The following is a 15,607-nucleotide window of genomic DNA, read 5'->3' as shown; positions in this document are numbered from 1 at the left end:
CTTGTGCCAAGCTTTCTCCCTCTTAAAATAGTTCTATGCAAATTACCATATTTGAGCTTAGAAATACTGTGAACTTGTGAAATACATGGAAGTATCATTATTCCCATTTGACATACAGGAGAATTGAAGACCTAAGAGTAATTAGCAAGTACCCAAAGTAAAGAAACTTAAAGCCACAGAGGTAGAGTCAGTGGTGCATGCTCAAAGTCATCTCTTTATTTGAAAGAGAAAAAAATGCATTTTTTTCTAGCAACCTGATAAATTTTTTTTCCCAGAAGTCCTAAGGGGAAACAGGCATTCAGAAAATTGTATCATAAAGGTAAAAAGTGAAGGAGTGTAAATTAGTAGGAGGAAGGAAAAAAGACTACAGTTAGGTGTTCTATAAAACAGTGACTTTAACAATTCTAAAAATGGGGAGGATATGAGGGTGCCCACAGGGAGGAAAAGTGCAGACAGGAAGAGGGTATGTGTCCTTTAAGTCCTAAGAGAAACCTTACACTATTTTGACAGCTCCCAGAGGTATCTTTAGTGTTGAGGTCAAAAACACATGAAATGATCATTATTGCTGTGCCCATGGGGCATTTTAAAAAAGAAAACTCTGCATATTTCACTTCAGAATGTTGTTACTAAAATGCAGTACATACATTGTAAGGGTTAAACTGGGGACGGTTTGTGGTGCCCAACCCCGTCCCTTGGCGTGTAAAGGTCTGTTTAGCCAAGGGGCACGTTGTAAACTTGCACTAAACAAGTCTTTAATCTTTGCCTAGAGTATATGGAAGTTAACTTTAAGGGTTAAGCAGCAGATAAAACAAGACCACACATCCCGGGCAGGGTCAAAACACACTTCTCTGCGTTTTGATTCCGACTCCTCTTAACGAAGCCATATTAGCACACTGCCACACTGCCCCCACCGTCTGGGGAAGTGCGTTCCTTATGCGTGTTCGAAATAACTCAGAGCACCTTTTGTGTCCTAGCTCACAAAACTTAGTGAAGCACCAACGTTACCAGAACATAACAACACAGAATGAACATATAACAAAAGGAAAAGCCAATGCGAAGTCCAACCCTGCTGATAGGCACTGGGGAGGCAGAAAAAAGCAGACTAGGGGAGAGTCTCTTAAAGGAGAGTCATTCACACTGCAGGGGCTCCAGGGGCTAAAGGAAAGAAGAGCTGAAGAAGAGTCGAGCTAAAATGATAGGTTTGCAGACACAGGAAGCTGTTTTCTGGGCCCGCAGCCCCAGTTTCCTTTAGTGAGACACAGCAGCCTGACATCGCCAGGACCGCTGTCCCCAAGTCTGTTAGAGGGCCGTTGCTGCCCCCTCCTGCACTCCCTCGGTAATGCAGCCAGAGGAAGTCAGCCCTCTGCGCTTTCGACCGGAACGCATTTACTCACCAACTGTGTCAGCACAGCACTTCTCTGAGGCTGGGATTCGGACCTCAAGTTTAATAAAGTACAGGTGATGTGCATCTTGACTCTAGGTATTAACAATACACAAGGGAGAAACCTAGAACTCAATCTTAAAAATTGACGGTTTTGTTTTTAAGAACAAAGTCGTTTCTACCCTGCAGGTGTAATTAGGACGGCACTCATGAACATGGACCGAGAAGCCAAAGAATACTATGAAGTGATTATCCAAGCCAAGGACATGGGAGGACAGCTTGGAGGGTTGTCTGGGACCACAACGGTCAACATCACCCTCTCGGATGTCAACGATAACCCACCCCGCTTTCCCCAAAGTGAGTATCTAACCAGTGAGGTCGAGGTCTCAGGCCAGAGGGGTACAGCTTTATAGAGGTGAAAGAGGAAGACCGAGTTTTTCTTAAGTTCATCCATTCAGGATTCCTTTCCTCCGCTGTCATGCAAATTTCACATAACCATTTCCCTTAGCCCACAGCATTAACCAGGGTTTCTTACATTTTTCATTGTTGCCCCCTATGAGCCCTTTTAGACCTTTTTCCTTATTGCCATGTGTTGCCCCTTTTCATAAAGTTAAATGCTAAGGAATAAGGTTTCATTGGGTCAAGTTGAACCTCAGAGAGCCACCGACCATTGAGTATCTAGGGTTTCTTCATCTCCCAGCAAGAACCAAGTTTTGGGCCCTGTTGAGAATGCACACAGGGAAACTCCACATAATCAAGTTAACCAAAGAAAGAAAAAGACTTAACCAAGAAGCAGCATTTGCCATACCTATTGGTTAATGCAGAATGAAGCCTTCACAATAAACTAAGATGAATGAGAGCTTCATAAAAGGATGAGACTTCAACAGGGGGCTAAAGAATATAAAAGATTTAAATAGACAGAAAGGAAAACATTCCAGAAAGAAGAAGCCATCATTAATTCAAAAATTATTTGTTTTAGGCACCATTCTAGGTATGAGATATAGAACAGTACACCAAATAAAGGAAATATCTGCTCTCCCAGAGCTCATTCAAGTAGAACACCTCAATATAAGGGGGGAAAATTACATGTGTGTGTATACATGCATGTGTGCGTATACACACACACCTGGAAATAGAGTTGCAAGTGTAATTTTCTGTTTAATGAAATGAAGACCTGTCTTTAGTGTTTGGCATGTGTTTTTGTCTAATGAAATCACAGAAAAGTTTTTGAGCAAGGGATAGACACAAAAGAAGGCATGATTAGAGAGCCATGCACAGAATGGGTTGGCCAGGCTAGAGACAAGAAGCATGAAAGTCTGTTAGGAGACTCTGAGAGTGGTCCAGATTCAAACTAATAAGACTTGAGGAAGTGGCAGGAGTGGACTGAGACATGTGAAAACATGGATTTCTGCCTACTGATTTCTTGGCTAAAGGAACTAGGCAGAGTGGAATCAAAGCTGACAATGACTGGGTGACAGGGAAACTGTACTAGTGATAGAAACAGAGGATGCATAATAATGGAACTAGAGTCAGGGAATGAGGAAGACATATACAGATTTGAATATGAGGTAGCAGCAGGACAATCAGATTAAATGTCCTCAGGCAACGTGGAAGCACAGCGCTATGATGTGGAATGGAGCCCAGCAATGAGGACAGGAAGTTGAGAAGACATTTAGAAGGAGTAGCTGGAGGAGTTGAGAGCAGCAGACACAATTCCAGGGAGAACGACTGGAGCAGGGAAATCCGATTGAATAACCACTGAACTAAAAACAAAGAATCAAGCCTGGCTATCAGCTGAATAGTTACAGTTTGAGTCAGCCAAACCAAGTGTACCACCTATTTTATCAATGCAAATACAGCAAGAGCTCAAATATTTATACACAACTAGTACACGCCAAGTCCCCATGAGATTTCATGAAACAAAAAGGCAGGATACCAGATAAGAAATTACATGTATTTTTTTAAAACCACAGAACACACAGCTTTCCTGGTGTGGAGAAAACTGCAGGCAGAATCTTGTTTGTGTTTCCCAAAAGTTCTACAACAGCATAGCCTAATCCATCAACGACTTTGGAAGTGAATGGAAAGAGATCATGAAATCCGAATGCCTGCCAGCTTGGTACAGACACTGGCAATTTCCTGGCTCATACTGGCAAAGAACAGGCATCACTTCTCCTGTGCAAGGGAGGGAGTTACAGGCCGGCTGGGTGCTGTCAGCCTCCCCAGTTTTCTGAAATCAAGCCCTCACATCCCAGGCTTCCCTGTAGCTGGCAATGCATATTAGACAGGAGACTATGTACATATTGAAAATGTGATTTTTCCTGTTAGTCACGTTATGATTGACAAAATGATGAAGAGCATGAAAAAGCTGAGCCCCTGAGAAGGTAAGTAAGGCTATAATCCATGGAGACAAAAATAAACTGCATCGTGAATCCAGGATATCAGGTTGAAAAGGAGAACATAACAAGCCCTGAGCTTCTTACATAAGTGAGAACTTTGGGGGTGTTCTATGCTAAAACAAGAGGACACGACACATCCAAGCTCTGTCCAGGAAGAGGCCATCCGTGAGCAGTCCCAGGTGCAGGACCACATTGACAGACGACACACGGAGCTGGTGGAGCCGCTCTTGGCCACCGTTCCTCCTTTACAGATCGCTGGTCACCAGTAAATGTGGACAAGGGCAGCTGGTCAGAGATGGATACTCAGTACTACACTGGCCAGGCCACAAAGGGAAACGTGGGCATTTGAAATGTGAACAGAATAAAATGTACTTCGTAACCTCAGTGTTTTTTCTTCCTCAGAAGGAATTAACATTTGGGGAAAGTTCATTAGGAAGGACTGAAAGATTGAAAAGCAAGGTTCTCCCTGCCACCCTGAAGGTAGATGCACTGAAATAAGAAATATTTTTGCTTGTGTCTCGTCCTACTCTTAGGATTATGGTCAAGCTGCTTTGGCCCCTCCTTACCGAACCTCCAGGACAGTCTGAGACCCAACAGCACTGCCTCTTCGGACCTCGGTTTTTATCTGTAATACTCAAGTTTTAATTATTGAACCAGGACAAAGATGGTTTACACAGCATTCCTGGCTTATATGATGTGATACTGATGAGGCACTTTTTATAGTGACAAATGACAAGACTGCATGCTCTGACCTTTCTTCACAGAACACTACCAGATGAGTGTGCTGGAATCAGCGCCCATCAGCTCCACTGTGGGGAGAGTGTTTGCCAAGGACTTGGATGAAGGAATCAACGCAGAGATGAAGTACACTATTGTGGATGGAGACGGTGCAGACGCCTTTGACATTAACACAGACCCCAATTTCCAAGTCGGCATCATAACTGTGAAGAAGGTAATCCAAATTATTTCAATGGAGTCTTTGAACGTATATGAGATGTCAATATGGGCTGTTGCACTACTGACATGTATTGCTTCAAATCCTCTAATAAGCACACTTTTCTATTATTTAAAAAACTCTTAATCCTTTTGCTTACCTATAAACACTGACTGTGTCATCATTTTACAGAGAGAGTAGCAGATCATGATAAAAATACATTACAAAGACATCATTTCTCCCAGCTCACTACTTAGCCACTTAAAAAACTGTTATAGCTTAATTTCCTAATAATGTTAATGACTTAATCAATATTTGCACTTGAATAACTCATTTTTTACCACAGTATACCATAAATAACAATAACATAAGCTGTAATAATATTTATAAATCAATAAATAACAAGGATTTTTAAATTGCTACTTACAGATACATAGATGCTAATTAGACCTGGAAAAGCTTTATCAAACATAGCTGTTAGGTGAGAATATCACTTGAAAATCCTTTGCTTCATGTTACATTACCAAGTTTTCTGAATATAAACTATTGTTTGTTTGTTTGCTTTTGGTGGTATAAAGCACATATGGATGGATATCTTCAGGTGAAAAATAAAAGTTTTTAAAAATTAAAGTTTTAATATCTTAGTAAATACATATCTGAGGAAATCAATTCAAAAACTCATTGGTTTAATCTTCTTCCTCTTCTGTTTTAAATACATTTGAAAACGTAAGATATCTTAAATTAGTTACTGAACAAATATTTGTTGAGTGTCTATCTATGTGCCAGGTATTTCTCTAGACATTTAATGTAGAGAGTAAATAAAATAGCCAAACATCTCTGCCCTAATGGAGCTTACATTCTAGTAGAGGAAGAAGACAATCAAAGTTGCAAGGCAGTCAATAAAGTAATAGAGTAGGAACTGGTAAGTACCATGAGGAATGAATAAAATAGAATAAACTGGTATCAGAAGAGCCAGAAGGACTAAATTTAAATTGGGTGGTTGGGTTTGGCCTTCCAGAGAAGTGATATTTTATACAGATTTACATTAGTGGGCAGAATCGTAGCACCAAGTTGAGCAGGTTGACAATACACAACCCTTGGAGGTGTCCTATAAATGACTTTTGATGAGAACTGTACCTGGCAGTCAGGGGACAAATGGGCATGGAGACATTGAGGAAAGGGACAATCAGTGCAAAAGTCCTGAGGCAGGATTTTGCCTGGTTTATTTGAAGAACAAGGGAGATGATAAGACTGAGTAGAGGGTGACGGAGGACAATCTGACTTTGGGTTAAATGTATGCAACAGAATTGAATGACAAGATGACCTGGACATGTTTTCTTTGAATATATGTACTATATATACCCTGACTTATTGATGTCACCCCATTAAAATAAAAATTTATTTATAAAAAAAAATACAAAAAAATAAATAAATAACAACAACAAAAAAAAGACTGAGTGGAGGGAAAGACTAGTAGGAGATTAAAAATTCAGAAAAGTAGCAAGAGGGCCAGATTGTGTAAGACTTTATAGGCTGATGTAAGGACTTTGGGTCTCACTCTGAGAAAAGTGGAGAACAGCTGGAGAACTTTAACAAATATGTGGCATGACTGAACTTTCATTATAAAATGATTACCATGTAGGTTTTGTCAAGAAAACACCATTGTGACAAGGATGGGAGCAGAGACCAAGCTGAAAGGTTACTGCAATAATGCATGCAGGAGATGACGGTGGCTTGGTCTAGGGTAGTAGGAATGAAGGTGGTGAGAAGCGGTCAGAATCTGGATGTATTTTGAAGGTAGAGCCAAGAGGATTTCCTAACAGATCAGATGTGGCTATGAAAGAAAGAAAGGAGTCAATCGAGGAACAAGGTGAATCAAGTTGCTATTAACTGAGATGGGAAGTCTGCAAGCAGAGAAGGAGGCAGGGGTGACAAAGACTGGGATTAAGTTCTGTACATGTGACATCTGCAGTGTCTATTACATACCCAAGTGGAGTCTGCATTTGGAGAAGATTCCTGGGCTGGAAATATAAATGAGAGTCATAAGCACTCAGATGGTACTTAAAGAAAATAAAACAGGATTCTGCCTGACCTGTGGTGGCGCAGTGGACAAAGCGTCGACCTGGAATGCTGAGGTCGCTGGTTCAAAACACTGGGCTTGCCTGGTCAAGGCATATATGGGAGTTGATGCTTCCTGCTCCTCCCTCCCCCTTCTCTCTCTCTCCTCTCTAAAAATTAATAAAAGTAAAATTTCAAAAAACCCCAAGGGACTGAGCATAGAGGGAGAAAGCAGTGAAATGAGCCCCGCAGCACCCCAGCGTGATGAGGTCAGGGAACAGAGCAGGGATAAGTGAGGAGCCCGAGAAGGAGAGCGCAGGCAGGAAGGAGGGGAATCAAGGGAGTGTAGTGTCCTGGAAGGCATGAAGAAACACCTGCCAAGAGCAGAGAATGACCGCCTGTGATAAATGCTGCTGCAGGTCATGTGAGAACACTAAAAACTACCCACAGACATGAGGACCATGGAAGACCTTGATGAAAGCAACAAAGTCGTAACGGAGAATGTGGCCGAAGCTAATGCATTTAATAACTTGATTCTGTGGGGTTCCCCAGGGTTGAACTAATGCTGCTTTAGAAGAGAAGAGCTCACGTCTCTCCTGTTTCACTTAAGGTACAATCAAATTCAGCAGAAGAACAAATACACCAGCATCTCACCAACCAGGAATCCTTATAACCAGTGCATGATGACTTCAAAACAGTGCAGAATGCTGAGATTCATTTCGGAGTCATCCAATAAGTCTGGATGTAATTTAAATATTTTAGTTCCTTATTTTCTTCTCATTCTTTGACAATTAGTGACACACGGGTTTATAAATTTATAAAAGAGAAATAGAAATAATAAAATTTAGTGTATGACATAGGATTAAGAACATTCCTCTATTACAGTCTGGCTGAAGTTTACAGTTAATACATTGCTTATCATGACCAGTAGTTGTAAACAGGGAAATGCTCAAAGTTTTGAATAACTGTGGATTCTTTCATGCAAAAAATTTTCTTTAAAAAAGCAATCAGAAAAAAAGCTTTGAGAATTCTCAATGTGTTTCAAATTTTATATCTTAAAATAATATATAATTCTAAATAATAATGTAATGTTAATTTATGTCGTTATTAAGATATAATAAGGAGGCAGAGTCATAGCACCGAGTATCTGAAAGGAACTTCAGAATGTCATCTCTCTAGTTCCCACACCTGGGGAAGGATTAAATCTCAAAAGACGGAACACAGTCCTTCACTGTCACTACTAAAACGACATCCATGTTTAATCAAAATAGGTGTCAGTTTTGTCAGGGTCATTTGTATTTCTCTTCTGAACTTACAAGGTGACAGAAAACTGAATTAAGAAAGAGGTCAATAAGTTGGGTAGATGGGCAAGTCAAATATAATAAATACTCCAAAGGCCACTGACTGCTCAATTTGTGCGTTTGGAACAGCATTCACTCAGATGACTGATCCACACCCATCTTCCTACTTTGTATTACTGATGTATAAAATGGAAACAAAGTTCTGCTTTTGATTTATTTCCCTAAGGCCTTTTACTCATCTAAAAAGCACATACTTTTTCAAAAAGAGAAATTAAGCTGAATTGATAGAACTGGGTCTTCATAAAGCCACACTGATTACTACTATTCAGTATCTTGGGTCTTTATGGCTTTTAAGTAATCAATCAATTGATTTTCAGTCTCGTAAATACCTGAAAGATAACTTGAAATATACATTTTCAGAACAGTCTTCATTCTGTGAGCGTGCTGCTATGCCATTCTCCGTCTTCAGTATGTCTTCTATCTCCCAGCACCCAGTAAACAAGAGTTCTGAGTCCATTATCCTCTTAGGCAGGCCACAAAGAGCAAAGTCCTGTATTTCATCAAACCTAAGATGTCCATGAAATGTAAATCCCATCCTTGTTTATATTATATACCACTTAAAAAAAAAAAAAAAAAAACTCTTGCCAATTTAAGCGATGCAATGTTTTCTTACTCCTAAGCTCAGTTTTTGAAAATCTCTTGCAGAGATATATTTGCTTCACTAACCTCAGAATAACTCCCTGCTGTTGTTTACATGCCATTTCTGCCTACACAACTTTTGTTTCAATATTGAATCATAAAACAAACTTTTTGAAGACATTTTAGAAGGCAACAAAGTTCAACATGTTTAATACCAACAATGTGCAGAATTCAACTGAACTATATACAACATGAACAACTTTGATCAGATCTGACTTGCACAAATAGAAAAAAATGTACCCTATCTCCTACTGGGTCTAAAACCAGAGAATCAACCCTATTTCCAAAATGTCAAAACACGAAAAAATGTACACCTTAAAATCATTGAAATATGGTAACATTATAGATATATATAATCACTCAACCAGTACTTGTTAATACTCATATTGGAAAACATTTTTGTACTATTTCATGTAACAATTTTTTTGATTTTTGAGTTTTAGGCCCTCACTAGGCACCGGGGAGTAAAAATCTGACCAAGTAATGGCCTTTGCCCTTGAGGGACGGTAGACAATAATATCTGTAGTACAAAATAAGAAGAGCCATAATAAAATTATGAAAAAGTGTTATGGGAACAGAGGAAGAAATAACTAATTCTACTTAGATTTGCATTACTATTTTGAGCCATAATTTTCATGACTCAGTTTTTAAGAATATAATGGCAATTCACTTTTGTGTCCCAGCTCTAAGAAAGTTCTTGAATTTGGAACTTGGGTGCTGAGACATTACAACTCTGTAATTTACTATTATGAATAGGAAATAAACAATACTTTTATTTTAAAAAACAAGAAAACTTTTTGAAAGAAAAAGTCAAGCTCATATTTTTGTGGGAAATATAAAATTTTAGGGTATTTAGGGAAATGCCTTTCAATTTTAAATAATAAAATTATTTAAATGAAGGAAACAATAATGTGATGATCACTAGAAAACTTCTTTTTCTTGTGACAGTGAGAGAGACAGAGAAAGGGACAGATAGGGACAGACAGGAAGGGAGAGAGATGAGAAGCATCAATTCTTCGTTGCGGCACCTTAGTTCATTGATTGCTTTCTCATATGTGCCTTGACCAGGGCGAGGGGAAGGGATACAGCAGACCTAGTGACGCCTTGCTCAAGCCAGCAGCCTTGGGCTTCAAGCTAGCAACATTTGGGCTCAAGTCAGCGACCATAGGGTCATGTCTATGATTCCATGCTCAAGCCAGCGACCCTGCACTCAAGCTAGTGAGCCCGCACTCAAGCCAGATAAACCCACGCTCAGGGCAGCAACCTTGGGGTTTCAAACCTGGGTCCTCTGCATCCCAGTCTGATGCTCTATCCATTGCACCACCACCTACCTGGTCAGACACTAGGAAACTTATTTTAAAAGCAATTTTAACAATTATTAAAAACTCACTTTAATCTCCTTAACAGATGGTGCTGGAACAATTGTATATCCATATTGAAAAGAAAAAAAGAACGATTTATACTTCACAAAAATAAACTTAAAATGGGTCATATACCTAAATGCAAAAATACTAAAACTATAAAATTTCTATAAGGAAACATAAAAGAAAATCTTTGTGACCCAGATTAGGCAAAGATTTCTTAGATATAACATCAAAACTCCAATTTACAAAAGAAACAGTGATAAATAAGACTTTATAAAATTAAGAGTTTCTGCTCCTTCAAGGACATTAAAAGAATAAAGCACAAACTGCAAGAAAATACTCACAAATCACACATCTGATCAAAGACTTGAATACAAAATATATAAAGATGTCTTACGAAGACTTATAAAAATGTTCCACATTATTTAGTATTAGGGAAATGCAAATCAAAACCACAAGACACCACATCACATGCTCTAGGATGCTAAAATAAAAAACACTGATAAAACCAAATAATGACAAGAATGTGGAGCAACTAGAACTTTCATACATTCTTGGTGGAAATGCAAAATGGTATGGCCACTTTAAAAACTGATTTGGAAGTTTCTTAGAAGTACTTAACCTTATAATCCTGCAGTCCCACTCCCAGGTATTTACCCAAGTGAAAAGAAAACCTATGTTCACACAAAAACCTGAATGTAAATGTTCACAATGGCTTTCTTCAAAACCATCAGAAATTGGAAATAACCCAAATGTACCCCTAGTGGAGAATGAATAGTGGTACATCTATACAATGGAATACTATTTGGCAATAAAAAGTAATAAACAATTCATTTGCACAACATATGTGAATCTCAAATGTATCATGCTAAATGTAAAAAAATCAGACTCAAAAGAGTATACACTGAGCAACTCCATTGATATGATATTCTTGCAGTAAGAATAGATAGAGCATAGATCAGGGCTTGCCAGTGGGGAGGGGTTTCCCACAATGGAGCACAGGGCAGAGGAGAACAGGGGTGATGGTGATATCAGTTCTGAATCTTCTGGAAGTGGGGTTTCTGTATGGTGTCATATAAAAAGCATTTTATTGGACCTGCAGTTGGAGAACTCAGACTTTTGCAGTAAAATTTATTCAAGGTTGAAACATAAGGTTGCTTACCGGTATTCAATGTCTCCTTTCCACCTTCTCTTCGTTAAGCCCAGTATAAAAACCAAAATCCAGATATCCTGCACCATGGTTTAGTCCACATCAAAGCTCAGTCCAGGTCAAGCACTGCTCAGAGCCTGTACTTGGGAGACCATCCAACTGCCAGCCTATGCAGCATGGCTGCTGCTTGCAGGCCCCGCGAACAGATGAGCAGGACAAACTCGTTTCCAAGCAGGAGAGCGAACTTTGCTAAGCCTGTGTTTCTATTTTCAGGCTGAGAAGAACTAGCATCCCCTAAGCTAATCAATTAGTTTCTTTAAAAAATTTGTGGGCCTGGATTTGTTCCTCCTGCTAATCAATTAGATCCTTCTTCGAGGCTAGACTGACAAGGCTCTGTAGTCACCGTTCTGGCTTCCCTTGCACAGGTCTTACAGTGGAAGCACAGAAACAACTTCCCCAAGATGTGCCTTGGGGAGATTCCTCACAACCCCGAGTCTGGAGGACTGAGGCACAAAGGACTCTGAGGGCACAATGGAACCCAGAAATGTGCAGTTAATTAAGCTACATGGGATGATGCAGCTTCCTACTGAAGCAGGCTTTCCAAGTTCTATAGAATAGAATGTCCAACTCCGTTGGCTCTCTTTCCCCATCAATATCTAGGTACCTGCCTACATGAACAACTGAATCACTCTGTATCTTATCATGGTGGAAACATGCAGGCATCTGTCAAAACCTACAAAACTTGACACTGAGATTAATTTTAATGTATGTAAATTACATCTTTAGTAACAGCTTTGCTATTCTCTGCAATTACTTTACAAGACTGACTTTCTATGATTTTTTTATTATTGACGATGTTTTGAAGTAATTGTGCTTAAGACATTTAAACATTATGTTAGTAAAAATTAATTAAATAAATAAATGGATTATTCTGAAAAGATAGTATTCACATTCGGTCCTGAAGTGCTGTATTTCTTTTGATATAAAACATTCTGCAGGTAGGGCTAGATCAAAAAAAGAACCACATACACCAAAAAAAAAAAAAAATTATGCCATAAAATTTTATTTTGTCGGTGAGCACTAAATGGGACATCTTGAAGTCCAGACCAGCATTTCTATTCTGACTGTAACTAACCATGTCAGTTTGGTTCAGTCTTTTGAGGTCTGAGTCTGTTTCTTCAACTGTAAAATGAGGCATTAGAGTAGATTGTTAAAAGAGATTTTTTTTTTAAATATCATCTACGATACAAACCAAATACACAAATACTGATCTGACACAGTACCCTGAGAACTCTTGGGAAGGGTGCTTATGATAGTTTCTTGGAAAAAGTCACTATTTCCTTTGTACTCAAGAATTTTTTTAAGGAAGAAAACAAAAAAGCCTAGGCCCCAGTTATATGGGTATTCTGAAACAGAATTCGAACTTTAATTATCATGACATCTTTTCAAATGAGCAAACATCTCTAAAGACAAGATGACTGTGCTGATTAAAGAGCAGCTGTATTAGAGTCAGCCTTGCCCAGAGTACAGTGGCTCTCTTCACCATCTCTGAAGCATCTAGCACCTTTCTTACTTTCTTTATCCAAGTTGTTGAAACTGACATTAAGGCCAAGAACTACAGAACAAAAGAGGAATTCCCCTTATTTTTCCCCGTATCTCTTTCCTATCATTTTAATGAATTGGGGGATCTCCCCACTAGCCACTAATGTCAGTCATCCTTTGGAACCCTGACCTATATGCTATTGGCTAATCAACTTTCCTGCCATTACTTTTCAGCCCCTGAGTTTTGAAAGCAAGAAAAGCTACACCTTAAAAGTGGAGGGAGCCAATCCTCATCTAGAGATGCGTTTTCTGAACCTGGGCCCCTTTCAGGACACAACCACAGTGCACATCAGTGTGGAAGATGTGGATGAGCCCCCCGTATTTGAATCTCGCTTTTATTTTGTGGAGGTACCTGAAGATGTGACAATTGGAACAACCATACAAATCATTTCTGCCAAGGACCCAGATGTGACCAACAACTCAATCAGGTTTTTCCACTGATTTCACCTTTTCGTTATGTCATGGAGTCTTCCCTGCCCTTGCATCAAATTTTCTAGCACTTTTTCCCTTTGCTTTTTCTATCTCTGGAGATTCTCTTATTTTTTAAAATTCTTTCTATTTAAGTAGCATGGCCTATTCATGATAGTTAGAAGTGAAGTACCATTATGTCTACAACTTACTGCCAATTGGTTCAGCAACACACACACACACACACACCTCTTAGTTCTAATCCCAGCCCTACTGACATTTGGGGATGGATAATTCTTTGTTGTGGGGGCTTTCCAGTGCGTTACACAATGTTTAACAGCATCTCTGGCCTCCAACCATTAAATGCTAGTAGCACCCCAAACTGTAATTACTTAAAATGTCCCCAGATATTGCCAGAAGTCCCTGAAGAGGGTGGGGTGTGAAAGTATTCCCACCTGAGAACCACTAATTCAGATAAACAGATATATAGATGTCAAAATGTTAAAAATTATTGAATCTTAGAGGTAAATATTAAAAGTGATCATTGCACATGCTTTTGATTGTTATGAACCTTTGACTTTTTTGCTTTAAAAAATGGGGGGCCCTGGCCGGTTGGCTCAGCGGTAGAGCGTCGGCCTAGCGTGCGGAGGACCCGGGTTCAATTCCCGGCCAGGGCACACAGGAGAAGCGCCCATTTGCTTCTCCACCCCTCCGCCGCGCTTTCCTCTCTGTCTCTCTCTTCCCCTCCCGCAGCCAAGGCTCCATTGGAGCAAAAATGGCCCGGAAGCTGGGGATGGCTCTGTGGCCTCTGCCTCAGGCGCTAGAGTGGCTCTGGTCGCAACATGGCGATGCCCAGGATGGGCAGAGCGTCGCCCCTGGTGGGCGTGCCGGGTGGATCCCGGTCGGGCGCATGCGGGAGTCTGTCAGACTGTCTCTCCCTGTTTCCAGCTTCAGAAAAATGAAAAAAAAAAAAAATGGGGGAAAACATGACATATATATTTCCAAACACCATAAAAGAACAGACACAGAAAACTACTCGTGTTTCCAATGGCTTCAATGCCACGTAGACTGGTCAGACAGGGCTTTCTACTGTCAGCCCACAAATCAGTCTCTCCAAAATGTGTTAACTTACGGATCCCACCAAGATGCTCCCCCCCCCCCCCCCAAGACAGGGAAGAAGAACTGCTCTTACAGCCACAGTCACTTCCCATCAACTCTGGAACCAAAGTGCAAACAGCTGGTGGACAGGTTGACACTTCAACCTTCCAGAGCAACTGCCAAGCCTCTGAAGCCTGACACAAAAGATCAGGGGGCCAAGGCTGTTTGCGGCCATCTGTCACATTAAATGTTGCAAGTCACACAATCTGAGGCTTGAATGCAGCTAACACATTTTAAATACACCCCATTTTATTGAATGCCTTTTCTGTCAGCTACTTCCCTCAACCTAGTGCTATTTTGTATGTAATGAAAATGTGCTTTTTCAGTTTAACAAAGGAGGTTCTCTCCTGAGAATAACTACACTGAAGGAAATCTGCTTCCTCTGATCAATTCGTAAACATTTTACATTTTCAGGCATTTAAAATGGGTACAGTGATTTTGTTTGAATTCTGGTCTTTGATTTTTAGAAGTCAATTAATCTTTATGAGTTATAACAACTTTATAGGAGTAATATTTCTACCTTAACCTGTTTAAATGTATAACAGAATACTCAGTGGATACTTCCACATCTTTCCAGATTGACTCTGGACTCCTCCATGGTAAGCACTGAAAATATGATTTTGTTAGGAGTCACATTACTAAATGACAAGCAAAAGAGGCTGAATGCAGTCAAGAAACACACACACCACACCACTCCACCTCCCTCACCCCCACTCTAAGTGAATGTGCATTTTTCAGGACTAAAGTTGTCTCAAGACATAGCTAGGAAGGAAGGAGTGACACCAGCAGGCCCAGCTCCACCACAGGCATGAAATGAAATGAGGAATACAAAATGGAGGAATCCTGTCTTGCTAACAGGAAGTGCTGCTTCACCTCAGGGGCCCTTGAAAGCTACCAGTTGGCCAGCATGACACACAGTTAGCACCATGGAAGTCCATATGAAATGCCTGCTCCTCCAATAGAGGAACCCAAGAGTGAACACGCTGGAGGTATAGAGCAGGGCCCACTGGAATTATTCTGGGGGGCGGGAGGGCTCTGGGTTCTGAGAGAGAAACTGGCAAGAACAAGGCAACAGCCACAGGCCTGGCGGTAACAAAGGGCTCGGACACAGTGGCAAAGTAGAATCCCACTTCTCAGAACTGAGGGTCATTCT

General features: G+C 40.2%; 1 protein-coding gene across 1 annotated transcript in view; it reads left to right on the top strand.

Moving 5' to 3' along the window:
• The window catches only part of CDH20 (cadherin 20), a 202,655-nt gene that overhangs the window by 165,670 nt on the left and 21,378 nt on the right, over positions 1-15,607 (top strand). Inside the window, exons 5-7 of the mRNA XM_066353104.1 lie at positions 1,571-1,738; positions 4,545-4,732; positions 13,063-13,316. Coding sequence (XP_066209201.1) covers positions 1,571-1,738; positions 4,545-4,732; positions 13,063-13,316 — 610 coding nt within the window. The remainder of the gene's footprint in view (positions 1-1,570; positions 1,739-4,544; positions 4,733-13,062; positions 13,317-15,607) is intronic.

Source organism: Saccopteryx leptura, chromosome 11 (genome assembly GCF_036850995.1).
Source record: "Saccopteryx leptura isolate mSacLep1 chromosome 11, mSacLep1_pri_phased_curated, whole genome shotgun sequence".
NCBI lineage: Eukaryota > Metazoa > Chordata > Mammalia > Chiroptera > Emballonuridae > Saccopteryx > Saccopteryx leptura.
This window is presented reverse-complemented; position numbering and strand designations above follow the sequence as displayed.